The sequence below is a fragment of the Thamnophis elegans genome, chromosome 2 (assembly GCF_009769535.1).
Source record: "Thamnophis elegans isolate rThaEle1 chromosome 2, rThaEle1.pri, whole genome shotgun sequence".
Classification (NCBI taxonomy): Eukaryota; Metazoa; Chordata; class Lepidosauria; order Squamata; family Colubridae; genus Thamnophis; species Thamnophis elegans.
In genome coordinates, this window is record NC_045542.1 from 9,311,387 (window position 1) to 9,339,248 (window position 27,862).

At 45.0% G+C, this 27,862-nt stretch overlaps 1 protein-coding gene across 2 annotated transcripts in view; it reads left to right on the plus strand.

The window, feature by feature from the left end:
- Positions 1-27,862, plus strand: part of PLXNB3 (plexin B3) — a 91,299-nt gene that overhangs the window by 54,501 nt on the left and 8,936 nt on the right. For both annotated transcript variants that reach the window (XM_032211848.1, XM_032211847.1), the window contains exons 17-30: positions 2,100-2,301; positions 2,394-2,633; positions 4,008-4,169; positions 7,874-8,022; positions 8,133-8,233; positions 11,420-11,637; positions 13,413-13,591; positions 15,341-15,407; positions 17,261-17,579; positions 17,754-17,857; positions 19,159-19,246; positions 20,410-20,579; positions 21,673-21,833; positions 21,975-22,122. In XM_032211848.1, the coding sequence (XP_032067739.1) occupies positions 2,100-2,301; positions 2,394-2,633; positions 4,008-4,169; positions 7,874-8,022; positions 8,133-8,233; positions 11,420-11,637; positions 13,413-13,591; positions 15,341-15,407; positions 17,261-17,579; positions 17,754-17,857; positions 19,159-19,246; positions 20,410-20,579; positions 21,673-21,833; positions 21,975-22,122 (2,308 nt within the window). The remainder of the gene's footprint in view (positions 1-2,099; positions 2,302-2,393; positions 2,634-4,007; positions 4,170-7,873; positions 8,023-8,132; positions 8,234-11,419; positions 11,638-13,412; positions 13,592-15,340; positions 15,408-17,260; positions 17,580-17,753; positions 17,858-19,158; positions 19,247-20,409; positions 20,580-21,672; positions 21,834-21,974; positions 22,123-27,862) is intronic.

The window sequence follows — 27,862 nt, forward strand, 5'->3', positions numbered from 1 at the left end:
ACACACACACAGACATCCCATGCTGTTCCCCTTTGCACAGAAAAAGATTAAGACATACTAAGAGAAAGAAATTAAAGGCATGAAATAAGAAAAAGGGAAAGTCATGAAGTAAGAAAATACAGCCTGCTTAACCCCAACACCTTTCCCTGTATCTTTCCATAGTTTTGATCTTTGCTTCCACCTTGTTTGTATAGTACGTCACATATGTGGGTGGATGGGTGACTGCACCTGTGTGTGTGCGCCCATGGTTTTCAAACAGTCTTGATTCCTGGTGACTACCTGGATTTGTCCCTGCAGCAGTGGTGGGTTTCAAAAATTGTTCGAACCTACTCTGTGGGTGTGGCCTCCTTTGTGGGAGTGGCTTGCCGCCCATGTGACCGGATGGGAGTGGCTTGCCGCCCATGTGACCGGATATGAAGATGCTGACGACACTTGTCAGAACCACCTTAAATTACCTCACACACAGCACTGGCATGCATAAGAATAGGATGTAAACTTGTTTTTTAAAAGGCATCTTTGGTTTGCGTTAAAACAACTTCAACACACGCAATGTTCTGATTGCACCACAAACGCAGTAGTCATCCTTACCTTTCACAGAGGCACTGAGTTTTATAAATAGGAGCATGATAGTGTAGAATAATCATATCCAAGGACCAGTGGTGGGTTTCAAAAATTTTTGGAACCTCTTCTGTAGGTGTGGCCTGCTTTCTGGGTCCACTGGTGGAACCTCTTCTAACCGGTTCGGTAGATTTGACGAACCAGTTCTACCAAATAGGTGCGAACTGGTAGGAACCCACCTCTGCCCTGCAGTATTCCTGGCAAGGCTTTTCGGAATTGGTTTGCCCTTGCCTCCTTTCTAGGACTAAAAAATAGTGACTGGCCCAAGGTTACCTAGCAGGTTTAATATGCCTAAGGCAGGTCTAGAACCTCCAGAAGCTACCTATGACATTGTCATTATATCCATTGCATCACCCCAGCGGTTGATTGCCATTATGACTGACTGCAGGGATGCTGCAGCCCCCCTGCCTATCTCCCCCCCCCCCACCTTGGGCCTGCTTCCCACTTCTTTGGGCCCCACATATTCCTCAACCCATGTCATCCATCACACAATTACCTTTCAAAGATCTCTAGAACTCGAGTTAGGAAGGAGGGCAGGTCCCTCCAGTGCTGAGCCACATGGTGTGATCCTGGAAGCAGCCACCATTTTCTGAGCTGTTGCATTGAATTGTGGCTGCTTTGGAAAATGGCGGCCACTTCCAGGATTGTATCACGTGGCTCAGCAATGGAGCAACTTGCTTTGCTCCTCTAATGTGAGCTCCACAACCTTCCACAATCTTCTGCAAATAGGGGAAAGTTTAAGCCTAGGTTTTAAGGGAGAGAAAGAATTGGGACCAAGTTGGTTTTTCGGGGTGGAACTCCAATGTGAAGCCACAGTAAGGAAGAAAGGGGGAGTTGTTTGAGTGAGCAAGAGAGTTTTGGACAGTGAAGGCAGGGGGGTGCAAGGAAATTTCAGGAGTTGGGAGCAAACGTTCTCAAAGTTAAGGCTGAGTTCATCTGTTCAGGGCCTCCTCCATCCCAGGTTTGTTCACATGATGGCTATGTCAGACCAATGGGTGGTGGAGGATTAAGACACATTAAGACCTGGGTACTTGAGAGACCGCCTGCTGCCAATTACCTCCACTAGACCGATTAGATCCCACAGATTAGGCCTCCTCCAAATTCCATCTGCCGGCCAGTGCCGACTGGCGACTACCCGGAGGAGGGCCTTCTCTGTGGCTGCTCCGACCCTCTGGAACGAACTCCCTGTGGAGATTCGAACCCTCACCACCCTCCAGGCCTTCCGCAAAGGCCTTAAAACCTGGCTGTTCCGACAGGCCTGGGGCTAAAGAACTGTTGCCCCCGTCTCGAATTGGTATGACTGCTGTGTGTTTTTAATTATGCATTGTTTTGTGTTGTTTTTAAATTTTTGTTTGTATCCCCCTTCCCTGGTTGAGTTGTGAGCCGCCCTGAGTCCCCTTCGGGGGAAAAGGGCAGCATATAAATAAAACCAACATTCATTCAACATTCAACATATCTTTGTGGATGCTGATGTTCCTCAGGGGCGGAAGGATCATCCAGGTGGAGGGGACTAATTTGGATGTGGTGCAACAACCCCTCATCAAAGCTATCTTGGAGCAAGAGAAGGTGCCCGCAGGCAAAAGCATCCGGAAGAAAAGATCTTGTGATTCTTTGCACGGACCTCATGCCCCACTGTCTTCAGCTTCCTCAAGGCCCTGTGTTGAGGTGGGCGATCTGTTGGAGGTGAGTACAGGAAAGAGAAGGGAGAAAGTCATGAGCTGGTTGAAGGCTCCAGTTCAGGAACGATTCTAACCAATTTTTTTGTATTTTCACAGTGCTGGGAGCCTTGCTGTGCTAATTCATCCACTCTCCTACTTTGTCCATCGCCAGCTGTGCCATCCAATGCTCACCTCCGCCATCTTGTTTTTGAGCTGGACGGATTCCATGTTACTTTTAGCAATGCCAGCGGAGGCCAAGAATTCTCCTACAAACCTAATCCCCACCTGCGGTGGCCTGGCCGGGAATCCACCGGCCGCCCCTTTAGTCTTAAACCTGGCAATGTCCTGGATATAGAGGTGAGGGTGGGTTGGGGGAAGCAGATCCAGGAATGGGGGAAAGTGGGAAGGATCTTGATAGGATGTGCCAATCCTTCTTGTTTTTCAGCACGATGACGCTTAGTAGAACTTCTTTATTAGCGCTTCTGAAACCTCAGTCTTTTCCTTCTTTTTATCTTGATTCATTACAAGTATAATAGTTAACAAAATTACATGTAATTGCATTGCACTGTATGGATTCTCATATTGTAGAACTTCTGGTTATATTATCAGAAGTTTTTAGTTTTAGTTTAGTTTAGTTTTAGTTTTAATTTATTTATATGCCGCCCTTTTCCCTGAGGGGACTCAGGGCGGCTCACAACTCAAGGGAGGGGAAATACAAACAAATAACAAAAAAACATAAAACCATACACAGTTAAAAGCACAACAGTCATACCATTCGAGTGGGGCAACGAGTCGTTAGCCCCAGGCCTGTCGGAACAGCCAGGTTTTAAGGGCTATGCGGAAGGCCTGGAGGGTGGAGAGGGTACGAATCTCCACGGGGAGTTCGTTCCAGAGGGTCGGAGCAACCACAGAGAAGGCCCTCCTCCGGGTAGTCGCCAGTCGACACTGGCTGGCTGATGGAATTTGGAGGAGGCCTAGTCTGTAGGAAGCCTAAACAGTAGGTAGATAGAAGACAGTAATATATGGTTTGTAACCTTAAATCGCCACTTTTGGATATTATGTGTGTGTGTGTGTGTGTGTGTGTATGTATTTTGTGTCACAACCCCTAGTATACCCAAATATGGGAAGAAGCATAATGCTTCCTTTCTCTCTATTCTCTCTATTCTCTCTCATTCCAAGAGACCATCCAGACAGAAAGCCATTATTTTTACTGTTGCCTTTGTTACATTTGTGTTTATTTATTTATCTATCAGTACAAATTGTGTGTGTGTGTGTGTGTGTGTGTGTGTGTGTTGCATTTGTGCTGATAAATAAATAAAGGGAGACTAGTATAGATCTATTTCCAGCTATTTAGCTCTCATCAGCTAGCCATACCCTTACTGGGAATCGAACCTAGGCTGTATTACATATCAGGCAGTTACATTAGCCACTAAGCCACAGGATCTCTTCCTTTATCAGCTAGGCCAGGGAAATAGGTATGTATTGTGTCACAACCCCTGGTATATATCTCACTGGTGGTGTTAGGTAGGGAGTCCTGCTATAGAAAATATATGTCTTGGGAGTCTGGAGGGAGGGGGAGGGAGGGAGGGGGAGGGAGGGAAAGAGAGAGATGCAGAGAAGGCTTAGACACAGCATTGCCTCCAACTTGGTGGAAAGGGGATCATAATGAAGTAACTGTAATTCTTGAATGTCGATTGCACCTGTGACTTTTGTGTGTGTGTCCCTCTTTAGGGAGAAGGCCTGAACCTTGGCATCAGCAAGAACGAAGTGAGGGCCTTCATAGGCAACAGTGTTTGCACCGTGAAGACTCTGACCCTTACCCATTTGTACTGTGAGCCCCCTCTGCAACCACCGCAGCCGCTTAATACTACTTCTGTGTTGCCTGAGTTTATAGTGAGTTCAAGACTGGATGGGTTTGGAAATATTGTAGGAACATCACACCCTTCCCCACTCACTCGCCGCTCAAGTTGCTTCTGGCCTCTCACTTAGATCATTGCTGATGTTTCCATATAGAAGGAAAAGCTCTTCCTTTCTAAAAGTCTTTTGAAAATAAAATACAATAGCAGAGTTGGAAGGGACCTTGGAGGTCTTTTAGTCTAACCCCCAGCCTAGGCAGGAAACCCTGCACCACTTCAGACAAATGATTATCCAATATCTTCCTAAAAACTTCCAGTATTGGAGCATTCACAACTCCTGGAGGCAAGTTGTCCCACTGATTAATTGTTCTGTCAGGAAATTTCTCCTCAGTTCTAAGTTGCTTCTCTCCTTGATTAGTTTCCACCCATGCCTCAGGTGCCTTGGAGAATAGCTTGATTCCCTCTTCTTTGTGGCAACTCCCGAGATATTGGAACACTGCTATCATGTCTCCCCTAGTCCTTCTTTTCATTAAACTAGACATATCCAGTTCCTGCAACCGTTCTTCATATCTTTTAGTCTCCAGCCCCCTAATCCTCTTTGTTGCTCTTCTCTGCACTCTTTCTAGAGTCTCCACATCTTTTCTACATCGTGGAAACCAAAACTGAATGCAGTATTCCAAGTGTGGCCTTACCAAGGCATTATAAAGTGGTATTAGTTACCACAATTAAAAAAATCTATATAATCCCAGATGTTGTCAGATGCAATTCTCCCTTGCCACAGGATCTCCTTTGGAGTGAATAGCATGATCACACCCTTTGAATAATCATTTGCATAATGACAAATTATCTGATTGCATAGTTGCTTAGTTTCAACTCAGTTTCCCACTCCACCCATAAAGCAGAAGAAATGTTTGCACAATACAATTGTTTTGGTTTTTATGGCTCTTTTAATAACTTCCTCCCTGCTCCTTTAGTGGCAGAGCAGAGAATTTTGAGGAAGGAGCGGCTTTTCAAGTGGTCAACCCATGTAATGTAGTCAGGGGTCGGTTCCTGCCAGTTCTAACCTCTTCTATAGAAGAGGTTCCACAAATCTACAGTGCCGTTTAGGACTGGTTCCAGCTTCCTTCCCCTCCCCCTCCGCACCACGCTTACCCCGCCCACCGCTCACTGATTGGCTGGCTCACCAATTGCCACACTCGCCTCTAAGAGTTCTATCTAAACCTTAAAGTCTTAAAGCTGTCAGGTTTGAACACCCCTGGGTTTTTTTTTTCTAAAGGGGTAGGGGTGCAAGGGTCTTGTAACTTGACAGCTTTAAGACTTGCATGCTTCAATGCCAGAGTTCCTGAGCCAACATGACTGGAGGAGGAATTCTGGGAGTTGAAGTCCACAAGTCTTAAAGCTGTCAAGTTTGAACACCTCTGGGTTTTTTTTTTCTAAAGGGTTAGGGGTGCAAGGGTCTTGTAACTTGACAGCTTTAAGACTTGAACACTTCAATGCCAGAGTTCCTGAGCTAACATGACTGGAGGAGGAATTCTGGGAGTTGAAGTCCACAAGTCTTAAAGCTGTCAAGTTTGAACACCTCTGGGTTTTTTTTTTCTAAAGGGTTAGGGGTGCAAGGGTCTTGTAACTTGACAGCTTTAAGACTTGAACACTTCAATGCCAGAGTTCCTAAGCCAACATGACTGGAGGAGGAATTCTGGGAGTTGAAGTCCACAAGTCTTAAAGCTGTCAAGTTTGAACACCCCTGGGTTTTTTTTCCTAAAGGGTTAGGGGTGCAAGGGTCTTGTAACTTGACAGCTTTAAGACTTGCGTGCTTCAAATGCCAGAGTTTCTGAGCCAACATTTTGGTTGCTAAGCAAGAGCATTGTTAAGTCAGTTTCACCACATTTTAAAGGGGGCCACGCCAACTCAGTCACATGACTGCCAAGCCACTCCCACTCGGTCACATGGCTGGCAAGCCACTCCCACACAGTCACATGGCCAGCAAGCCACTCCCACAAAGCAGGCTACACCTACAGAAGAGGTTCTAAAAAAATTTGAAACCCACCACTGAATGTAGTGATATCTTTGGAGATGAACATCAGTTATTTAACTTTCTATGCATCCCTAGTGCAAGTATAAAGAATAAAATAACTAACAAATTAATATATGTGGGTTTGAAACTTTCATCTTTCCCAAAGGGTTTTGATTGATATTTGGGATTAGAACTGGGAAACCACCAGTACAGGAATTGATTGTATAATATATATTCTTATATAATTAGTCCCATCCCATACAGGATCGGCGCATAACCTGCACCTTTTTATTCAGATGTGTCTTTTCTGGCCTAATGGCATCCACTTTTTCTTTCTTCTGTGAATATCAGGAACACAGCTGATGAAAGCCCTACTCAGTACAAGTAGGAAATAATGGGGATAAGAAGCTCAAGAGCAAAAATTCAAATACTGCACCTTTATCAGACATACTGGTATCTACCCCATCACTACAAAAGGATTCTAGTTCCGTAGGACTGAAGTTGTCAAAATAGAGGCAATTATAAGGAGTTCTGTATCATTTTAAGGTTTCAGTATGGACAGTTACAGGCTAGATGGAAAAAAGACCAGAAAATTGGTATCATACAAAATGAGGAAGTGGCCTGCAGTACTGCACCCTAACCACTGTGCCACCTCGGCTCTTTAAACCGTGGTTCCACCACAAAACCGCGGTCGACTAAAGCGCGTGTCACTAAAGCGCGGTGACAAAACCGCGCCGTCAAAACCGTGCGACAACAGCGCGCCGACAGAAGCGCGCTGTAACATAACCCTAAAAATAACCCTAAACCTAACCCTAAACCTAACTAAACCTAACCCTAAACCTAACCCTAAACCTAACTAAACCTAACCCTAAACCTAACCCTAAACCTAACCCTAAACCTAACCCTAAACCTAACCCTAAACCTTACCTTAAGTTAAATCGCGCTTCTGTCAGTGCGCTGTTGTCGGTGCGCTGTTGTCGGGCGCTTTTGACATCGCGGTTTTAGCGCCGCGGTGTTGTCGGCGCGCTTTTGACTTTCGCGGTTATGTCATGCCACGTAAACCGTGGATCGCAGCCCATTAGAAAGTTGTGACCTACCTGAATGAATAGCCAGATCCTGCCATACCACAACAGGAATAAAAGATGCAGGTCCAGATGAATACTGAAGTGAGAGGAGGAGATGTTATGGTTTACTTGCTTACATTCACAAACTCTTGCCTTACGCAAATAGGGATATGCCCAAGTCCCCCTTCTTGCTGCTTTACTGGTACACTGAATCCCCAGATCCTAGCTGGACCAATACTGGAAATTCTCTAATTCTTACTCATTCCTACTATCGGTAGTTGTTAGGAATAGCAGGCAATGAAATATTCATTGATTGATTTCTTACTTCTGTGCATAAATGTAAGCTCAATGAAGAAATTCAATTCATCAGCCTCCCTTAGTGATCTTAGCTGGGCACCATTAGGACACCATTTCTCCACTCTGCTTGCCCTCAGGTGCATAGACCTCAGTTCCTAGCTTCCCTGTTGCTTAGAAATCATAGGAGGTGAAGCCCCCCCCAGATCATCCAGACTCATCCGGGATCTCCTTGTATTAGTTCTTGTAAGAGACTCCTGCTTCGACACATTATTTAGTCCTTATAATAACACAAAACTACACACTTCATTGCAACAGACAACTATGTGGATATGTGTCGGATTAATCTTGCATGCTGTCTTCTTGCAGGTACAGATGGGGAACCTGCGCCTGGATCTTGGTCGTGTCCGCTATGATACAGAACCGCCATCTAGTTTTCCCCCACAAGCCCAAATTGGGTTGGGTGTAGGGGCAGCAGTGCTGGTGGTTATAGTCCTGCTCCTCATTTTAATGTACAGGTAAACATGGCGGTGATTCTGAAGGCGGGATGTGCAGGCTGGGAAGCAACGCTGTTTCCTTCCCCCCCGTGTGAAACGTGGCTAATCTCTCTTCCTTGGCCTCTTGACAGGCGGAAGAGTAAGCAAGCCTTGCGTGATTATAAGAAAGTCCTGGTGCAGCTGGAGAACATGGAGATCAGCGTTGGGGACCAATGCCGCAAGGAGTTCACTGGTATGGAATGGGAATAGTGTCAACTTTCCCCCCAACTGGACATGCCCCCTGGGTTGAACTGCCAGACTACAGAGCAGATGGTTGTGCAGACTGGAGATGATGAATATGTACTAAAACATATGTGCAAGAATACCCGAATAGGGGAAGGTTGGATCAATTAACCTGGAGGAAAGGGGATTTTGAATGAGGGAAAGGAAGGCAGGTATGAGGAAAGAGCTGTCTGCAGATCTAAAATGTGATGTGTGGTCCTCGTGTATCAACCGCTTGTTCAGCAATCATTTGAAGCACTGAACGAGAGGTACTTAGCAATAGCAATAGCAATAGCAGTTAGACTTATATACCGCTTCATAGGGCTTTCAGTCCTCTCTAAGCGGTTTACAGAGTCAGCATATTGCCCCCACAGTCTGGGTCCTCATTTCACCCACCTTGGAAGGATGGAAGGTTGAGTCAACCCTGAGCCGGTGAGATTTGAACCGCTGAACTGCAGATAACAGTCAGCTGAAGTGGCTGCAGTACAGCACTCTAACCACTGCGCCACCTCGGCTCTTACAACCTGTCCTTGTAGTGATGGCTCTTGCAGCATCCTTGAGGGCATGTGATGACGATTTGGAAACTTCCCTGACTAGCAAAGTCTATGGGGCTTCCCCATAGACTTTGCTTGTCAGGGAAGTTTACAAATCGTCATCACATGCCCTCAAGGATGCTGCAAGGTCATATGAGGTTTTCACTTAATGATCCACACGGTCCTTGTTTAATGACAGCAACTGTGAAATTGCCAAAGCTGACACTGATAAGTGGCACAGGGATGGTCTTCAAAAATGTTAGCAAGGCATTCTCTGCCCGGTTGCTGAGTGGGTGTGGGCATGGTGGGCATGGCCTAGTTGGCCTCCTGCACCATGACGTGTGTGTGTGTGTTTTTTTTTGCCCTCCCCGGGCTCCAGAGGCTTTCTTCAAACCTCCTGGAAGGTGAAAACGGCCTCCCCAGCCTCCAGAGGCCCTCTGGAGGCTGGGAAGGGCCCGTTTCCAGCCTTCCTGAATGTCCGGTAGGCCCGTTTTGCGCCGTACCCCAGCCTCTGTGCATGCCCTACATTTGCCTACTTGCAAAACGGGCTGCGTGGGGACACCTGGGAGGGGCGGGGTGGGCGGGGTCAGCCAGAAGTGGGATTTGGGGGTTCGTCGAACTTCACGGAATCTTATCTAGAGGTTCTCCTGAACCATGGCGAACCCCCAGCAGCCCACCCCTGAAGTGGCATCATCACATGGTTTTTTGACTTATAACCACATGATTTAATGATATAGTTTCCAGTCCCAAATAGCATTGGTAAGCAAGGACTTCCTGCAAACTCTAACAGGCTGCAGTCCAGATTTCTTTGAAATGTGGTGCTCTTACCAGTTGCCCTCTCTAAATATCTAGTTATTTAGATATTTAGGGAAAGCCTTAGTTAATATGGAGGCTTCTACTTCAGAGTAGGGAATTAGCACACATCCTGTTAAATTAAGCGAGAGTTTATACAGGAATCACTGTGATAGTATAACTAAGTGTTCCATCTGAAGCAGAAAAGGTGACAGTGCTTGCTTGACCTCCAAGTGGCTCCAGGTGTAACAGGCCAGAAAAGATGTGGCTTTTTTTTTTTAAAGAGGTCCCTGCAGGTAAGCAAGGACCTCCACCCTAGATCCAAAGAACCTTCCTGGCTTTTCCAAGCAAAGACCGAGCACTTCTATTGATCACCTTGTGAGAGAAGTCGGCCGCATGAAAGTTCAATAAATAAATAAATAGATAACTCCCGGAGATGATCATTGAATTGATTACCAGTGGAATGGCTTTGTTTTCCTGCCAAATTACAAATCCTTGGATATTGCACCTAAGAGACATTGTTTGCTCTAGTGCTGAGAATTCCACAGAGTTTGGAAGAAGCAGAGGGTGCTTGGAGGGTGGAAGAGGGAGAGGGAAACTACTGGATTCTTCATTTCCGTATCCGTTTTTGAGCACGTGCATTGCCCTTGCTGTGAAGAAAGGAGAGCAGGCAGAGCTTTTGAGAAACAGGCACTGTGCAATGCAGTGCTCTAAAAGTTGTCCTGATTATGAATGATCCTTGTCTCTATGGTTACAAACAGAGGCTTTGCAATTCCACTTGGCTTTGCACTGGCTCCCCATTGGTCTCCGGACCCGCTTCAAGGTTCTAGTCGTTACTTTTAAAGCCCTACATGGTATTGGACCTGGCTACCTGAGAGACCGCCTCCTGCCATTCACCTCCCAATGACCAATAAGATCACACAGGTTGGGCCTCCTCCGGGTGCCGTCAACCGGACAATGCCAGCTGGCAGCTCCCCGAGGGATGGCCTTCTCTGTAGCGGCGCCGGCTTTCTGGAACGAGCTTCCCGCAGAGATCCGGACCCTTACCACTCTCCCAGCCTTCCGTAAAGCGACCAAGACCTGGCTGTTCCGGCAGGCCTGGGGCTGTTGATTAAAATCCAGCCCCACTTGATTGAATGGATGATATCTTATTTGAAATAATTGTATTTTAAATATTTTTTATGTTTTGCTTTTGTTGTGAGCCGCCCAGAGTCCCTAGGGAGTGGGCGGCATACAAGTCTTATTAAAGTTGCAAAGTTGCAAAGTCCTGCTTAATTTTGGGGGGAGCTAGGCTGTTGCCAAGGTTCCACCACAAATGCGCGCACAACAAAAGCGCGCCTGACTAAACCGCGGTGTCTAAAGCGCGGTGACAAAACCGCGCGACGAATTAGCGACTAATTAGCCCTAAAGCGCACCGACAAAACCGCGCCGACAGAAGCGCGCTGTAACGTAACCCTAAACCTAACCCTAAACCTAACCCTAAACCTAACCCTAAACCTAACTGTAAATCTTACCTTAAATGAAATCGCGCTTCTGTCGGCGCGCTGTTGTCAGCGCGCTGTTGTCGGCGCGCTTTTGAAATCGCGGTTTTAGCGCCACGGTGTTGTCGGCGCGCTTATGACGTTCGCGCTTTTGACGGGTCACGGTTGCCAAAAAGGTTTAGGGTTTGCACAGGTAAGGAGTGGAGGGAGAAAAATGACAGGCGGTTTACATACAGCATTTACTATTGTGAATGATTGGGTGCTGTGTGTTCCTTTTTGCTCCTCTTTAACCTTTTATCCTCCTTCCCTTCTGTCCCAACTTCCTGATCACCGCTCCTTCCCTCGCTTCAGATCTCATGACTGAAATGACTGACTTGAGTGGGGAGCTGGAAGGCTCCGGGATCCCTTTCCTCGACTACAACACCTACGCCCAGCGTGTCTTCTTCCCAGCTCAGGGGGATGTGCCTCTGAGACGCACACTGGACCTGCCCGAGGGCCGTCGAGCCACCGTGGAGCAAGGCCTGGGACAATTCTCCAATCTGTTGAACAGCAAAGTCTTCCTGCTGACGGTGAGCACGCTGGGGGAAATGGGGACGTAGATTCCGGAAGGGCAGCCGAAGGACAGAATAGATCAGTCTTTCTCAACCTTGATGACTTTAAGTCCTGTGGACTTCAACTCCCAGAATCCCCCAGCCAGCACAGCTGGCTGGAGAATTCTAGGAGTTGAAGTCCACAGGACTTAAAGTCGCCAAGGTTGAGAAACACTGGAATAGATTCTCTGCCCCGATGGGAGCGGGATGGGTTTGGAAATTGGCTGTAAGTGGACAGTCTCCCAATGTGAGCACAAAGACAAATCACAGGAAGCAAAGCTCCTATATGGACACCTCTTACTGTACCATTCAATATTGACATAAGGAGAGAACAACACAAAGCTGTACACTGATCAGAAGGGATTCTAGTCTTGGTCAGTGATGGCTAACCTTTTTGCCGCTGCGTGCTGAAAGCATAAGCGTGCAGCAGCGCACACCCATAATGCAATGTGTGTGCCCCGTGTGCCCCCCTGTGCATGCGTGCATGACCCACTCTCCCTGCTGCTGTGCATGTGCGCATGATCCCCCCACATGTGCCCCCTACACATACGCGTGACCCACCATGTGCCCTACGCAGAGACCCAAAAACCAGCTGGCCGGCGGGAGGCACATACGTATGCCTGGGGGAGCTGAGCTGGGGCAACAGCTCATGTGCCTGCAGAGGGCTCTGCGTGCCACCTGTGCCATCACGGGTCTAGGTGGTCATTTGGTATTGTATTGTATTGTATTCATTTGTCTTGTATGCCACCCACTCCCGAAGGACTCCGGGCGGCTCACAATAGACAAGGGAAGGGGAAATAACTAGACAAAGACAACACTTTAAAAAAAACACAACATTCACAGTTTCCGTGGGGCTGGATGTTTCACAAGCCCCCCGGCCTGCTGGAGCAGCCAGGACTTGGTGGCTTTGCGGAAGGCCGGGAGGGTAGTAAGGGTCCGGATCTCCACGGGGAGTTCATTCCAGAGGGCTGGAGCTGCGACAGAGAAGGCTCTCCCCCGGGGAGTCGCCAGCCGACATTGGCTGGCGGATGGAATCCGGAGGAGACCTAACCTGTGAGATCTGATCGGTCTGTGGGAGGTAATCGGCAGGAGGCGGTCTCTCAGGTACCCAGGTCCGTTGCCATGTAGGGCTTTATAGGTAGCAACCAGCACCTTGAAGCGGATCCGGAGACTAATGGGTAGCCAGTGCAGCTCGCGGAGGATAGGTGTGACGTGGGTGTACCTGGGTGCACCCACAATCGCTCGCTAGGTATCTCCTAGATCAGGGCTGTCAAACTGGCAGCCCATGGGCCGGATGGGTCATGTGCAGGCCAACTCTGTAAAGGGGAAAAAAACAGAGTTGGGGCAGGCATGGGCTGCACATGACGCATCCGGTTGACATCCGGTTGATACCCGTGTCCTAGATCCATCTGCAGGGAACGTCTGCATGTATTCTCCTCTGCTGCATCAATAGTTGGTGGTTTAAACTTCAGCTTTGAATGGTATTTCCATCCTTGGGCAGAGGATTCTGCAGAGTCTGATGCTTTCATCCAAATGGAGAAAGTAGTGTTGCACAATTGCAGCACAAGTTCTTTCGCCCCTTTTGTGCATGAAGGCAATCCCACAAAGCATATAGAGGAGGGATGGAAACTTCAGCAGGACACTCCCATAATCATTTGCCCCCTTCTCAGAAAAACCACTACCCTTGGGGCAGAAGAGACGTCTTCTGAGCCGTAGCATCAGAGCTGATCCTCTTCTCTCCCTGCCATTTGCAGTTAATCCGGACGCTGGAGGCCCAACCTACCTTCTCTCAACGAGACCGGTGTCATACAGCATCGCTCCTCTCTTTGGCTCTCCATGGGCGGCTGGAGTACTTGACGGACATCATGCAGACCCTGTTGAGTGATTTGGCTGCGCACTGTGTTGCCCGCAATCCTAAGCTCATGCTTCGCAGGTAGATCCTGGAGCAATCACACATAGATGCAGTGTGTATTTGCATATGTATTTATTATTTTGTCAAATATATACAAGGTAGCAGGTATAAATATAAACATGGATATGAACGAAAGGGTTCCACCACAAAACCGCGTTCGACTAAAGCGCGCTCGACGAAACCACGTAGCTGACGTCATCACAGGGCGACAGCGCGGAGACAGAAGCACGCTGTAAACGCTAAACCTAAAATTAACCCCTAAACCTAAACCTAACTCCCCTAAACCTAATCCTAAACCTAACCCTAAACCTAACCCTTAACCTAACCCTAAACCTAACCCTTAACCTAACCCTTAACCTAATCCTAACCCTTAACCTAACCCTAAATCTAACCCTAACCCTTAACCTAACCCTAAACCTAACCCTAAACCTAACCCTTACCTTAACTTGAATCGGCTTGCTTTTAAAGCGCTATTTAAAGCGCCCTTCTTTCTCCGTGCTCGCTGTTGTCGCCCTGTTGATGATGTCAGCGACGCGATTTAATCGGGCGCGGTTTAGTCGAGCGCGGTTTTGTCGTGTCACGGAACGAAAGAAATGAATACAAGTAGATGGCGACAGTAGGCATGCTGGTGTGCTTATACACGCCCCCTTTATGGACCTCTTAGGAATGTTGTGAGGTCCAGAGTAGACAGTTAAAAATTGAAGCTAGAGGATGTAACAACAGAGTCAGATAGAGCATTCCAGGTGTTGACCACTCTGTTGCTGAAGTCGTATTCTATTGTGGGGAAAGATATCCTTCTTCTAAAAAATCTTTTGATTAAGATTACTTCTGGGTGGCTTAATGCTCTCTTAATGTTACTAATCAGCAAGCCTTCTCTTTTTATAGCTAGCATTGATTCATCATGGCTAGCAGCTGCAGCAAAAATTTACAAGTACATACCCCAAACAATTGGTGTGAATTAATGAAGAAATTAAATCTTAAACTGGAATACCATTGGCTGAAAAGAAATATGGTACAGTGAATGAAAAGATCCTCTGAGGATTATCTATCTGCTTTATATGAACATTATTTTTGTTTTTCACTGTTGTTTAAGCAGTGGTTATATACAAAAATATTGTCCTTAAAAGTTTGAAGTCTCATTCATACTGGATAATACAATACCAGATATTAGATATTTTGATCTCAAAAAGAATTTTCTTGAATTCAGTTAAGCCCCGTATTCATTCTTTTTCCGTAGACAAAAGCCTCAGGCAGTATAGAGAGTTTATATTTTGAGTTAAGGCAGTTCTTGAGCAGCATATAGCTGATCCCTCTTCTCTCGGAGTTGGAACTGGCTCCAATATATCATGACAGGTAGTCTTCAGGTTATGACCATTCTTTTGGTGAGAGTTCAAATGATGCTCAACAAATGGTGCTTATGACATGTCCTCGTAGTGCCAGCCTAGGAGCTTCCCTACAGTCACGTGATCAGTAATTTCTGATGTTCTTTGCTGGCTTCCCAAGGCAAAGTCAAGGAAGGGGGCAAGATATTGGGAAGAAATGGTTAGATCAACATTTAACATCAGCAAACATGACTGCAGGAATTGCCATCACTAAGGATCATGGTCATGTGACATCACATTTTAAGATTGTGTTGCTTAGTAATGGCCCAATTTCCGTTACAAGTCAATAATTGAGTCCTTGGGAGAAGGGCGGCATATAAATCGAATAAAACTAAACCTAACCTAATAATTGCCTGCAACATTGTTAAACTCTGCAATTATTTCATAGGACAGAGACCATGGTGGAGAAACTACTGACCAATTGGATGTCCATCTGTCTCTATTCCTATCTCAAGGTAAGCACCGGGCACCATGCTGAATTGTAAAATCTAGATTTAAATCGGTTTGTTGGGGAACAGGGCCAGAGGAATGGGTCTAGCTTTGCAACATTGTGAATCCTTTGTGTAATGTGTTGCCATTTTGTTTCCTTACCTGTTTTAAACTCTTTTTGCCTGGTACTGAAATCTGTTTAAAATCTGAGAAACATCTTATCATGTTTCCTGTTTCTGGGCAGTCAAACAACATCCTGTAAGGTGTTAACTTGATTTATTTCTGGCTTTTTAGTCTACCAATTCTAAAAGAAACTTCTGTTTTCCCAGCTACCCCGCTGATTCTCACAACTTTCCCCCAGCGAGCAGAGGCCCTTGAGAATAGATTGTACTGAAAAACTGGCAAATAATCAATCTATAGCTTTTGTGTTGCCTGGACAGTTTGGATCTGGGTTTAATAATTTGACCATACCACACTGGTTTTCATTGCCCTCCCATGGAGAAATTCTCTGTGGATTATTTCCCCTCTATTTCATTCTTACTCTGCTTTCCAAAAACCTCCATGTGTGTGACTGCATTACTTTAGTTCATAGTAAAGTCGGCCTGCATCTTGGCAACCAATCTTTGTCAACCAATCTTTTCTGCTGCGCCTTTTAATCTTGAACCTCACCTGTTTGCAAATTTTACTATAGCCTTTTTGTCATTTTTCTTCCTGTCATTCTCTGGTTTTCCTCCTCGGTATTCCCATCCGTCCATCGTTCTGAATTGCCAAAAACATATTCACCAGCAGTAGGCAAAGAAGTCAAAAGAGATTGCCTTAGCTGCTACAAATGTAAATTATCTTTCTTTTCCCACACAATCAGTCTATTTTATACAACGGTCAGCCTTTCACTTCAGCACAAGTGAACATCTTTAAACGTAAACCATCTCCAATTCTACAGCAAGAAAGTTCTTTGAATCTGATAAGTCATGCAACTTAGGTGAATTTGTCTGCTATTTGCTTATTTTGCTTATTTGCACAGCATATTCAGATACCAATCATGTTATTAGAGCCGAGGTGGCGCAGTGGTTAGGGTGCAGTACTGCAGGCCACTTCAGCTGACTGTTATCTGCAGCTCAGCGGTTCTAATCTCACCGGCTCAAGGTTGACTCAGCCTTCCATCTTTCCGAGGTGGGTGAAATGAGGACCCGGATTGTTGGGGGCGATATGCTGACTCTGACTCTGTAAACCGCTTAGAGAGGGCTGAAAGCCCTATGAAGCGGTATATAAGTCTAACTGCTATTGCTAACATGGTTGTTAAGTGAATCCAGTTTCCCCATTGACTTCGCTTGCCAGAAGGACACAAAATATGTTCACATGACCCCAAGACACTGCAACTGTCGTAAACACGAGTCAGTTGTCAAGCATGTGAATTTTGATCACATGACCACCATGGGTTACAGCCGCAATGGTTCTAAGTGTGAAAAACTGTCATAAGTGCCATAACTTTGAAAAAAAAAACAGTTGTAAGTTGAGGACTACACCTGTATCTGGACCTCCTGAGGGAACCTATTGCTTGCTAGGTATACTGCATCAATAGCAATAGCAATAGCAGTTCGACTTATATACCGCTTCATAGGGCTTTCAGCCCTCTCTAAGTGGTTTACATAGTCAGCATATCACCCCCACAGTCTGGGTCCTCATTTTACCCACCTCGGAAGGATGGAAGGCTGAGTTAACCTTGAGCCAGTGAGATTTGAACCGCCGAACTGCAGTTAGCAGTCAGCTGAAGTGGCCTGCAGTACTGCACTCTAACCACTGCGCCACCTCGGCTCTGAGGTGCAGGGATTGTTTCAACTGCAGAGAAGCAGATTCATCCACTCTGTCTTTCCTGCTGCAGGAGGTAGCTGGTGAGCCCTTGTACATGCTCTTCCGCGCCATTAAGTACCAGGTGGATAAAGGCCCAGTGGATGCTGTGACAGGCAAGGCCAAGCGGACTCTGAATGACAGTCGGCTGCTCCGAGAGGATGTCGAATATCGGCCTCTCACTCTCACAGTCTTGGTGCGGGGAGGGCCTGGTGGAGGGGCCGAAACACAGCGTATCCCAGCCCGTGTCCTCGACACAGATACTATCACCCAAGTGAAGGAAAAAATCTTGGACCAGGTGTTCAAGGGTGTGCCTTTCTCCCAGCGGCCCTCCGTGCATTCTCTCGACTTAGGTAAGACACTTCCTTCCTTTAGTCATCCCAATTAAATGAGGTTGGCTAATTTATTTGCATAGGGTTGTGTACTAGATTGTAGCTGCACAGACTGTGCCGTTAGGGGCAAAGGGGAAGACATGGAAGTGCGAGTCTCTCTTACCTGTTACTTTTCCCCCTCCCGCCCACCCTCAGAATGGCGCTCAGGCGTTGCTGGCCATCTGACCCTTTCAGATGAGGACCTGACTTCCGTCATGCAGAACCAGTGGAAGAGGCTCAACACGTTGCAACATTACAAGGTATAGCGAGCGCCCCCCCTTCCACCGGGTGCCAGTGTTGCGGGGCCTGCGGGGCTGCAACGAGCGCGGAAGGCGCTTAGGCAGCCAGGCAAAAAGGGCGTGAAACTGAGGTAGAAGAGGCAAAAAATAAAGAAATTCCTGTAAAATCTAGAAAGGGGAAAAAAATACTACAAAAATACTAAACCAAAAACTAAATTACTGGAGAGTCACTGAATAGCTCCTGTTAGGCCGAAGACTGAGGTTAATCTGGGGAGTCACCAGAAGGAACAGAGGGAGTGTCCTCAGATTTACTTCAGTCTCCAGGCAATTGGGCCGTAACAATACCCATTCGGTGACTCCTCCTACACCCCACCTCGGAGACCCAGTGGAAGAGGCTCAACACGTTGCAACATTACAACAATACAGCGAGCAAACGAGATGGCAGTGAAGAAAAGAATTGGGAGGTGGGGGGCAGAGGCTGGGCGGAACTATTTGCTGGCTCCGAATTCCATCAGCCGGCCAATGTCGACTGGCCACTACCCGGAGGAGGGTCTTCTCGGTGGCTGCTCCGACCCTCTGGAACGAACTCCCCGTGGAGATTCGTACCCTCACCACCCTCCAGGCCTTCCGCATAGCCCTTAAAAGCTGGCTGTTCCGACAGGCCTGGGGCTAAAGACTTGCAACCCCACTCGAATGGTATGACTGTTGTGTTTTTTAATGGTGTATGGTTTTCATGTTTGTAACTTGTCTGTTTTTCCCCTCCCTTGAATTGTGAGCCGCCCTGAGTCCCCTCAGGGAAAAGGGCGGCATACAAATAAAGTAAAAATCTAAATCTAATGTGCATTCCCCAATCTTGTTTCCCAGTTTCCCAGTTTTAAGAATATGCCATCAAATTTCAGCAGCAAAAATGAAGAAAATCCAAGTCTCCAGTTTTACTCAACCCTGACAAGGGAAATGGGTATCTTAAGCTTCCATGGGGCTTAGTACTGCAGGGGCATAGTGTTTGCTAATTCTAAACTGGAAATCCCTCCCTCAATCAGAAAAACTTTGCCTCCCCTCCCTCTTATTACTTTTCTGCAGACCTGGGCATCTTAAAAACATAAAATGCAGCCCTTGCAAGATAACAACTATTCTACCTACAACTACCTACCTTAGAGAGGATTAGCTCTCTAGATCAGGGGTCTCCAAACGATGACTTTAAGACTTGTGGACTTCAACTCGCAGAATTCTTCAGCCAGCAATTGGAATGCTAGCTGAGACATCCACTCTGCTGTGCTTCACCATTTCTCATTGTTTGTGGTCCTCTGTTCCTCTTTCCGCAGGTTCCTGATGGGGCCACAGTCAGTCTTATTCCCCGCCTTCACAATGACATTTCCCAAGGCACAGGCCAAAGCTTCTTCTCTGGAGAAAGTGAGTGTCTCTCAAAGCAAAGGCGTGGCTGTGTTCAGGCACTGTTTGTAAGCCATAATGTGGGTTCTTTGGGGGTTAAAATGGACCCAGCCAATTCTGGAACACAGTTGAACAAAGGCAGAATCAAGATCGTGTGAAGTGTTAATACCACTTTATAATGCCTTGGTAAGGCCACACTTGGAATACTGCATTCAGTTCTGGTCGCCACGATGTAGAAAAGATGTGGAGACTCTAAAAAAGAGTGCAGAGAAGAGCAACAAACATGATTAGGGGACTGGAGACTAAAGCATATGAAGAACGGTTGCAGGAACTGGGCATGGCTAGTTTAATGAAAAGAAGGACTAGAGGAGACATGATAGCAGTGTTCCAATATCTCAGGGGTTGCCACAAAGAAGAGGGAGTCAAACTATTCTCCAAGGCATCTGAGGGCAGAACAAGAAGCAATGGGTGGAAACTAATCAAGGAGAGAAGCAACTTAGAACTGAGGAGAAATTTCCTGACGGTTAGAACAATTAATCAGTGGAACAGCTTCCCTCCAGAAGTTGTGAATGCCCCAACACTGGAAGTCTTTAAGAAGATGTTGGATAGCCATTTGTCTGAAATGGTATAGGGTTTCCTGCCTAGGCAGGGGGTTGGACTGGAAGACCTCCAAGGTCCCTTCCAACTCTGCTATTGTATTATTGTAAAAACATTTGGTTTTGAACCATTAGTGCCATATGTAACATGATATCTTCTCTACCATCCAACACTGCTTAACACCAGTATCTGTATTGTCTGAAGAATAATGGGAGTTGTCATTCAACACATTAGGAGGGCACCAGAAAGCATAAATCATTCCTCCTATTTGTAATGTTTTGAGATTCCCAGACGTTTCACTACACAGATAAGTAACATTATCAACAGTGATAATGTAGATTCCTTCTGCGATCCAGGCGTCTGTCTACCTTGTTTTTGGCTGCAGTGCCCACCCCAAAGGCTTCCTGAGCCTCCTTCCTATAGGCCTCATTCTTTCCTTCACACTTTTGATGGAGCTACTGCTCTTACCCAAGATTGGGGTACAGATAATTCTTACATCCCAAAGGCAAGATGGCTGTCAGGAGAATGTGGCAAAGGAGGGATTGGCTTGTCTTACAGCCAGATGAATCTCCCTGCTTCCCTTCCAGACACCCCAATGCTAGAGGATGGAGACGAGGGGGGGCTACGCCTCTGGCACCTGGTAAAGCCCACAGAAGAACCAGAAGCCACAAAGCAGCAGCAGGGCCGGCGCAGCAGCCTACGGGAGCGGGCCAAGGCTATTCCTGAGATCTATCTCACACGCCTGCTTTCCATGAAGGTAAGAGGCAAGCATGGTGTTTTTAAAATGCCTCTCCCCAAGCATCCCATTCAGTCCTCAAAAGCACATAGCCTTAGACCAGTGCCTTCGCAATGAGGATTCCCAAGAGCTTATCAAGACAAGGAGGAAAGAGAAACCAGCTTCCCTGAGAGGTAGCAGTTCATACTATGTCTTTCCCTCTATGTGATGGTGCTGTTTAGCTCTGCATTGTATCCCAAGCATCCTGGATGTACATTTAGGGTAAATGAGGAGACCATGCAAACGGCTAAAGTATAACCTGACTGTGATAAGGCACAGGAACACAATCATGAGAACAATTGAAAATTAAATTCTGAGAATTTGGCTTACTCAGACAGATGTTTCTTAACAAAGATAAGATTTGCAAAGTTTAAACAAAATTATTCGCCAAAGAGCAACTGTATAGACAAGATCTCTCCTTATGGATCAGCTCTTGGATTAAAAAAAAAACTGGAAAGAGTAGAACATGCTATTAAATCAGCTGGGGCTTTCTAGAGGTTGCAAGTTTCAGGAATGCAGTGATGATGTTGTAATATGTGCAACTTTTAAATATTGGAATTTTGATGGTATTTTGCATGTTTTTGTCAGGCCTGCAATTATATTCCGTTTAGAATTTTGGCCTGCCACACTTTCTCTTATTTCATTATGCTGTTTCATTAGTATAGTCGATGGGAGGGGGGAATAGACAGGAGTAGGATTGTGGAATGTATTGTTTTCATTCTTTACTAGAAGCCAAGGTCATCTTTTGTCTCTGCACTTTTACATCTGACCCGAAGCAGCTGGGTGTGGATGCCAGCGTGGAAGAAGAAGATTGGACCATGTGATGGATTGTGGGTGTGGGGACAAGATCATGAACTTTTAACTGGGTGGAATTCTGATGTCATTTCCAGAATTGGGATTAACACATATGTGCCTAAGATGTCTGCTTTATTAAATTGGAACTTTAAGGATCGTTTTGCCTTGGACTCTGGTTTAATTCTACATGATACTTGGAACGCTGACAGTTTTGTTAATTGAAAAAAAGGCAGCAGCATGTCTCTAAGACCCTTTCCCTCCTCCTTTTGACCCTCCATAGGGAACACTACAGAAGTTTGTGGATGATGTGTTCCAGGCAGTGCTGAGTGTAAACCGCCCCGTACCAATTGCTGTCAAGTATCTATTTGACCAGTTGGATGAATTGGCAACAAGGCATGGGGTTACTGAACCCGAGACTTTGCATATCTGGAAGACCAACAGGTGAGATTTGCACGGGCTAATCAATGACAGATTACCTCAAGATTGGAGGAAGATCGGGGGTTCAAAGGCTGAAGATTAGCAGCTGGAAGATGTCACAGACCCCCTCAATTTTAACATATTTTTTTCTTCCACCTATCTCAGTCTGCTGCTGCGCTTCTGGGTGAACACACTCAAGAACCCACAATTCATTTTCGATGTGCGTGTCTCTGATAATGTGGACGCAAATCTCACGGTCATTGCTCAGACATTTATTGATGCGTGCACAACCGCCGAACACAAAGTTGGCAGGGTAAGTCTGCATATATGCACCTGGAGTAAACAGGGAGGGAGATGTGAATTTGAGTGCGTGTGATGTTAGCGTGCTTCACTTAGGTGAATCAGGGCTACCTACTACTGTTTTGTTTCACACCAAACAGAATAATGAAGTCTTGCCCAAATCTAGTATCTTCCAGGAAGATCAAGCTATAATTCCATTGCCTCAATCTGCATAGCCAAAAGGAAGGATTCTAATTGTAAACAGGTACAATGAAGGGAACTTAGTTTGGGAATGCTAAGAGGGCATCCTACATTTGATAATCTGACTTCTTATCGAAATCATTTCTCCCAGACATTTAACTCCCACATTAGTCTTACCATTTCTGGAAGCAGCAGTTAAAGAGACATTGAGTTATTGGGTACTTTCTCAAATGGTTGCGGCTATGGGTGGCTTGAGCTAGTGCTCAAATTTTATTTTTGCTTACACTTTTATTTATAGTTCTTTATTTATGCTTACACTTTTATTAATTTATGATAGAAGCCAGTTTGAGAGGTTCTTTCTGGACAAAATTCTCTGTTTCATGATGGTCATATTATTTTTAAATAATGCCTAGTGTTGTGGCCTGGCAGGAGCTGTTAGAGCTGTCGCCAGACTCCGACAGTGAGAGGGCTTATGAATCAGCCTTGGAGGAGGTGGTGGACCCTGGACAGGGTGTTGACTCCGAGCAGGGCGAGGAGAGACTGGGTAGCCACCAGGTGGCGGCGGAGCCTTGGATCAGAGGGAGTGTTCAGGGAAACACTCGTGAGTTGTTGCAGGATGCACCCCGTCGAAGAGTTACTCGAAGGAAGGGACAACTGAGTACTTACAGGAGATGATTGCGAGCAGCTGTTGCTCATTGGGATCCTCTCCTGAGTATAAAGGGAACTGTTTGTGCCATGCCCTGGTGGCAGAAGTCAACGTTCTCGTTCTCGTTTGCGGTCACAAATCGAGAGAAACCAATTTGGATAAGCGGCTTGATGAGAGAAGCCTGTTTGCAGTGCTGCGTGAGTTATAGGACTTTTGCCAGAGCGATTATCTTTGTTTATTTTGGGCTCACAGCCAACAAGATCCTGGACTGATTAAAACATTCTTTCGTACATCTGTTTTGGCTTTCGTTCCTGAACGGAGAAGGGGGGGGGGTCAGAACAGCCTAGTGTATCTACCTATCGTGTGATAACATTTATCTGAGTCGGTTTCATTATCTGCTCCTGGAGGCAACAAGTGAACTCTTCCTTATTTGTTGTAACCCTCCTCCACATAACTAATTTAGACCCCTAAAGACTCCACCTTGTCAATGATCACTCAGCTGATTAATACTTCCTTAGAAGAGGCTATGGTGAAGTCAAGACTCTATCTTTGGACTGGATCAGTTTTAACAACTATCAGCTGTTGTTCAGCATTCCACATTTAGTCCAACTGGCGAAGAAGATAGTGGTGCTATATCTTAGAGAGAGCAGATTATATTTCTTGATTTTTCTGGATTGCTTGGTGGCTTTTGAGAATTATGGGAGAGCCCTTGGGGGTTCGTGGTCTTCATTTGTAGTAATTCCATTCCAATCTTTTCAAAGACTGCAAGAAAATAATCCTGGATATTTCTGCTCACATCCTTAGCAATTGTTGGCAGTTCTGCAAAGTTCTCTCTTGTCTACCATAGTATTTGATATAAAGCTGCCAGGATAATTCACAAGTTTGATCCTAATGGACATCAATATACAAATAATACCCTTTTAAAGCTTTACTTTCCTGCAAGTTTAGCATTAGCTGGCTACAGAGCTTCTAAATGCTTCGGGTAAAATCTAACAGAAATTAAACTAAACTCGGAGAGTCAATGGATAGCTCCTGTTAGGCCGAAGACTGAGGTTAATCTGGGAAGTCACCAGGAGGAACAGAGGGAGTGTCCTCAGATTTACCTCAGTCTCCAGGCAATTGGGCCGTGAGAATACCCATCCAGTGACTCCTCCCACGCCCCACCTTGGAAACGCATTCTGTATGACAGAACAAGATAAATCTAAATGCAAATAAGATAGTGTTGCTATTGATTCTGGAGTCTGGGTTTCAAGATTTGGGAAATATGCCTGTCCTGAATAGTTTACACCCTCCCATAAGAATACAGGTTTTCTTAAATTACACATTTGACATTGGATAGCAACATAACATCTGTGGCAGGGAAAACTATCATCTTTAGCTGATGAACTGGATGTAGGGATCTGGGAGGAGAGAAACCTGGTTTTGGTGATTTCTTCCAATACCTCAATATTGAATTCCTGTAATATACTGGCTCTGCCAGTTGATATGGGATACTAATAGGGACACTGAATGTTGGAGATGGCTGATAAATTATCAAGGAAGATGCCACCACTGTACCAATTTTATGTTCTGTTTCTTACCTTTGTACCCAATATATTTAATATTTTACATTTATGATTTTAATTTCTAAGCTGCCAAGAGTTAGCAATAGCAATAGCAGTTAGACTTATATACCGCTTCATAGGGCTTTCAGCCCTCTCTAAGCGGTTTACAGAGTCAGCATATCGCCCCCAACAATCCGGGTCCTCATTTTACCCACCTCGGAAGGATGGAAGGCTGAATCAACCTTGAGCCGGTGAGATTAAAACCGCTGAACTGCAGATAACAGTCAGCTGAAGTGGCCTGCAGTACTGCACCCTAACCACTGTGCCACCTCTGCTTTGCAGAATTAGACGAGTAGCACGTACATTTAATAAATTATATAAATATGCGTATACTTATGAAGGTAGATACAAGAGAATGCCCAGATTATCAGATCCTGGCATAATTCCTTATGCAATTGTTTTTCTTAAAAAGAATATTAGAGCCTTATGTAGGGGAAGTAACGCCCAATGAACAAGCAGGTTTCAGGAAAGGCAAGATGGCTAATGAAGAGAGTGAAATAATACAAGAAGGAGGCTGACTGGTTATATAGCAAGGCTTTCTGGGGAGCCATTACAATTGAACAAAGAGGTTCTGTTAAAACTGAGTTTTAGGAAACAAAATGGTTCAGCATAACGATGGGACTAAGAGAAAGGCAAGAATGCATATTAACCCAATGGTAGGAATAGAACACAGCTGGAATTACAACTGGAGGGCAAAACATTTAGTGGTTTGTGATACGTAGATGGTACTGTTTGTAGCTGGTGGTAAAGGAAAATGATAGATAGCCTTACTTTCCTGTTTTTAAGAATAAGTTAAAATTGGCATTATACTAGAAAAGTAAAAAACCTATGGATGATTGATTATGTGCCATCGAGTCATTTTTGACTCCTAAGTAATGACAAAGATAATCCCCATGATATTTTTGTCTTAGTTGGTTTTGGCTTTCTTCCCTTCTCGGCAATTTTCACAATTTGTTCTGACATCCAGTTTGCTTTCTTCCCTCTGTATTTTTGGCAGTCTAAGTTCATGCTATAATTCCTCCGGTTCTTTAGCAGTGTGGTTCAGGACTTCAGAATGATTCCCCATGGTTTCCTTGACCCAGGGATGAAGCAGTGACAAACTTAGGTTAGCAAGTTTATGACTGAAAGTGACAATTCTAAAAATAGTGACCTGTGAAAACTGAATATTGTGAGGAAGGATAAACTGATATAGACACTGACATTATGGATTTGGAGATGGCTGTTTATGGTATAATGGATTGCAAAGGGAACCAATCAATGACTCCAGGAATAAATAAAGGGTAATTGTTATCTTGCAAGGGCAGCAAACAGAAACTCACGTACTTTACTTGAGATAAGCAGTATGAGCAAACAACAACTACAAAATAAATCATTATTTATTAAGGGAAATAAAAAGAGTAAAAAGACAATAGATAAGATCAGGGGTCGGCAATCTTAAACACTCAAAGAGCCACAAAGTTTCTAAGCAGAAGCCCCCCCCCCTTTCAAATCTGGAGGCAACCGGAAGTCTGGTTCCCCCATCATAGAGTCTCCTCCTGGAGCAGCGTCCTTTTTCCTCTACCTGCCCTAATTGAAAGACCTATCAATTGAGGAGCCAACCAGCAACAGGGAGCCGCAACAGAGGGATGAAAGAGCCACACGTGGCTCCAGATCCGGGGGTTGCTGACCCTTGGAATGGGGAATTCTGGGAGTTGAAGTCCAGACATCTTCAAGTTGCCAAGGTTGAGAAACACTGTACTAGAGTGTTCTTGAAAGAAGTTGAAGTTATTAATAAAGACGAGTTAAAATGGTATATCCTTACCAGCACTTGGCTAATTAATTTCAAATATGAATGTGACAACTTGTCACATTTTTAATAAATTCTTTGGAATTCTATAAGACAGGGGGCGTAATGCATGAGCCCAAATCCCTTTCCCCTTTCAGATCAGTTTTAATGCATTATGCATCATTCTGGTTTCAAGATGTCATGGGTTGGATTTGGCCAGCTTCAAACCCTCCCGCAGAAATGCTGATTTCAACAATCCTTTTGCTGATGGTGTGAGAATGGCTTTACTCCCATCAAACTCACAAGTCCATTTCCCTTTCAGGAATTTCTAGTTGAGTTACATCACTTGGCTCAATGTTCTAGGTTGCAAAAATGTATTCTTTCCCACATCTAAAAGCTTTCCCTTGCAGAAAAGGAAATTTATAATGCAATTTTCTCCTCCTGTAACATGGTATCTAAAATGGTGGATCAAACCATTCCACTTTCAAATAAATATAAATTATATTACATTAATACTGCAGTATATTCTTGAGAGATAGTTGGCATAATATATTGTAGACCAGGGGTGTCAAACTTGCATCGTTAAGGCAGCATCACATGACGTATCATGACTTTTTCCCCCTTCGCTAAACCAGGCATGGACATGGCCAGCGCATAATGCATCCAGCCCATAGGCTGCAAGTTTGACAGCTCTGCTCTAGACTATACGCTGTTATGCTGCTGAACTCCCACTCAAAAATCAGATAAAATGAAGTTGGTTGGGGTTGTTTTTGGACTATTGTTTTTATAAATACCAAGTACTGTAGTTGTTTTTTTTTTTAAAGCCTTTTTTATTTTTAAAAAAAACCCTCCTTAATCATTGCTTAGTCCAATACAAGTAATGATCAGATGTCCGAGGAATATTATTTATAAAAATATTTTCTAATTTGCCTGGAAAGCCTAAAGCTCTTAGAAGCAGATGAGGTGATATTCTGCAAAACAGCTTTTACTTCTCTTTTTTTTTAGCAGATTTTTTAAATTATTTTTTTCCCCTTCTACAACACCTTACAGTCATTACAGCAACGTTGTTATGTCTTCATACCTGTACATGTATATAATATTTCACTTCTATATTTACACACCTTTATACACAAAATATTGTTTTTTGGCTTAATTAATTTTATTCTTGTTTTTCAGCCATTTGAACCAATTGTTCCAAATTTCATAATATTCCAACTCCTCTTTATCTTTTAGTTTCAGTGTTAATTTGTCCATCTCTGCACAATCCAAAGTTTTTTTAATCACTAATTCATCCGAGGGGGGTATTATTTTGTTTCCAGCATTCGGCAAATGCTATTCTAGCTCTAGTTAGCAGATGTGTTAATATGTACTTAATTTTCTTTGTATATTTCCCTTTGATTATTCCCAGCAGAAAGATTTCGGGTTTGTATTTTATCAGCTTTTACTTCTCATTTTTGCTGGGAAAGTTGCTTTCTCACAGTCTCTCATAATATCTCGTAGAACCGGTCAGACCAACCCTTGCTTCCTCTTGGGTAACTAAATAATATGTTAGTTCCCT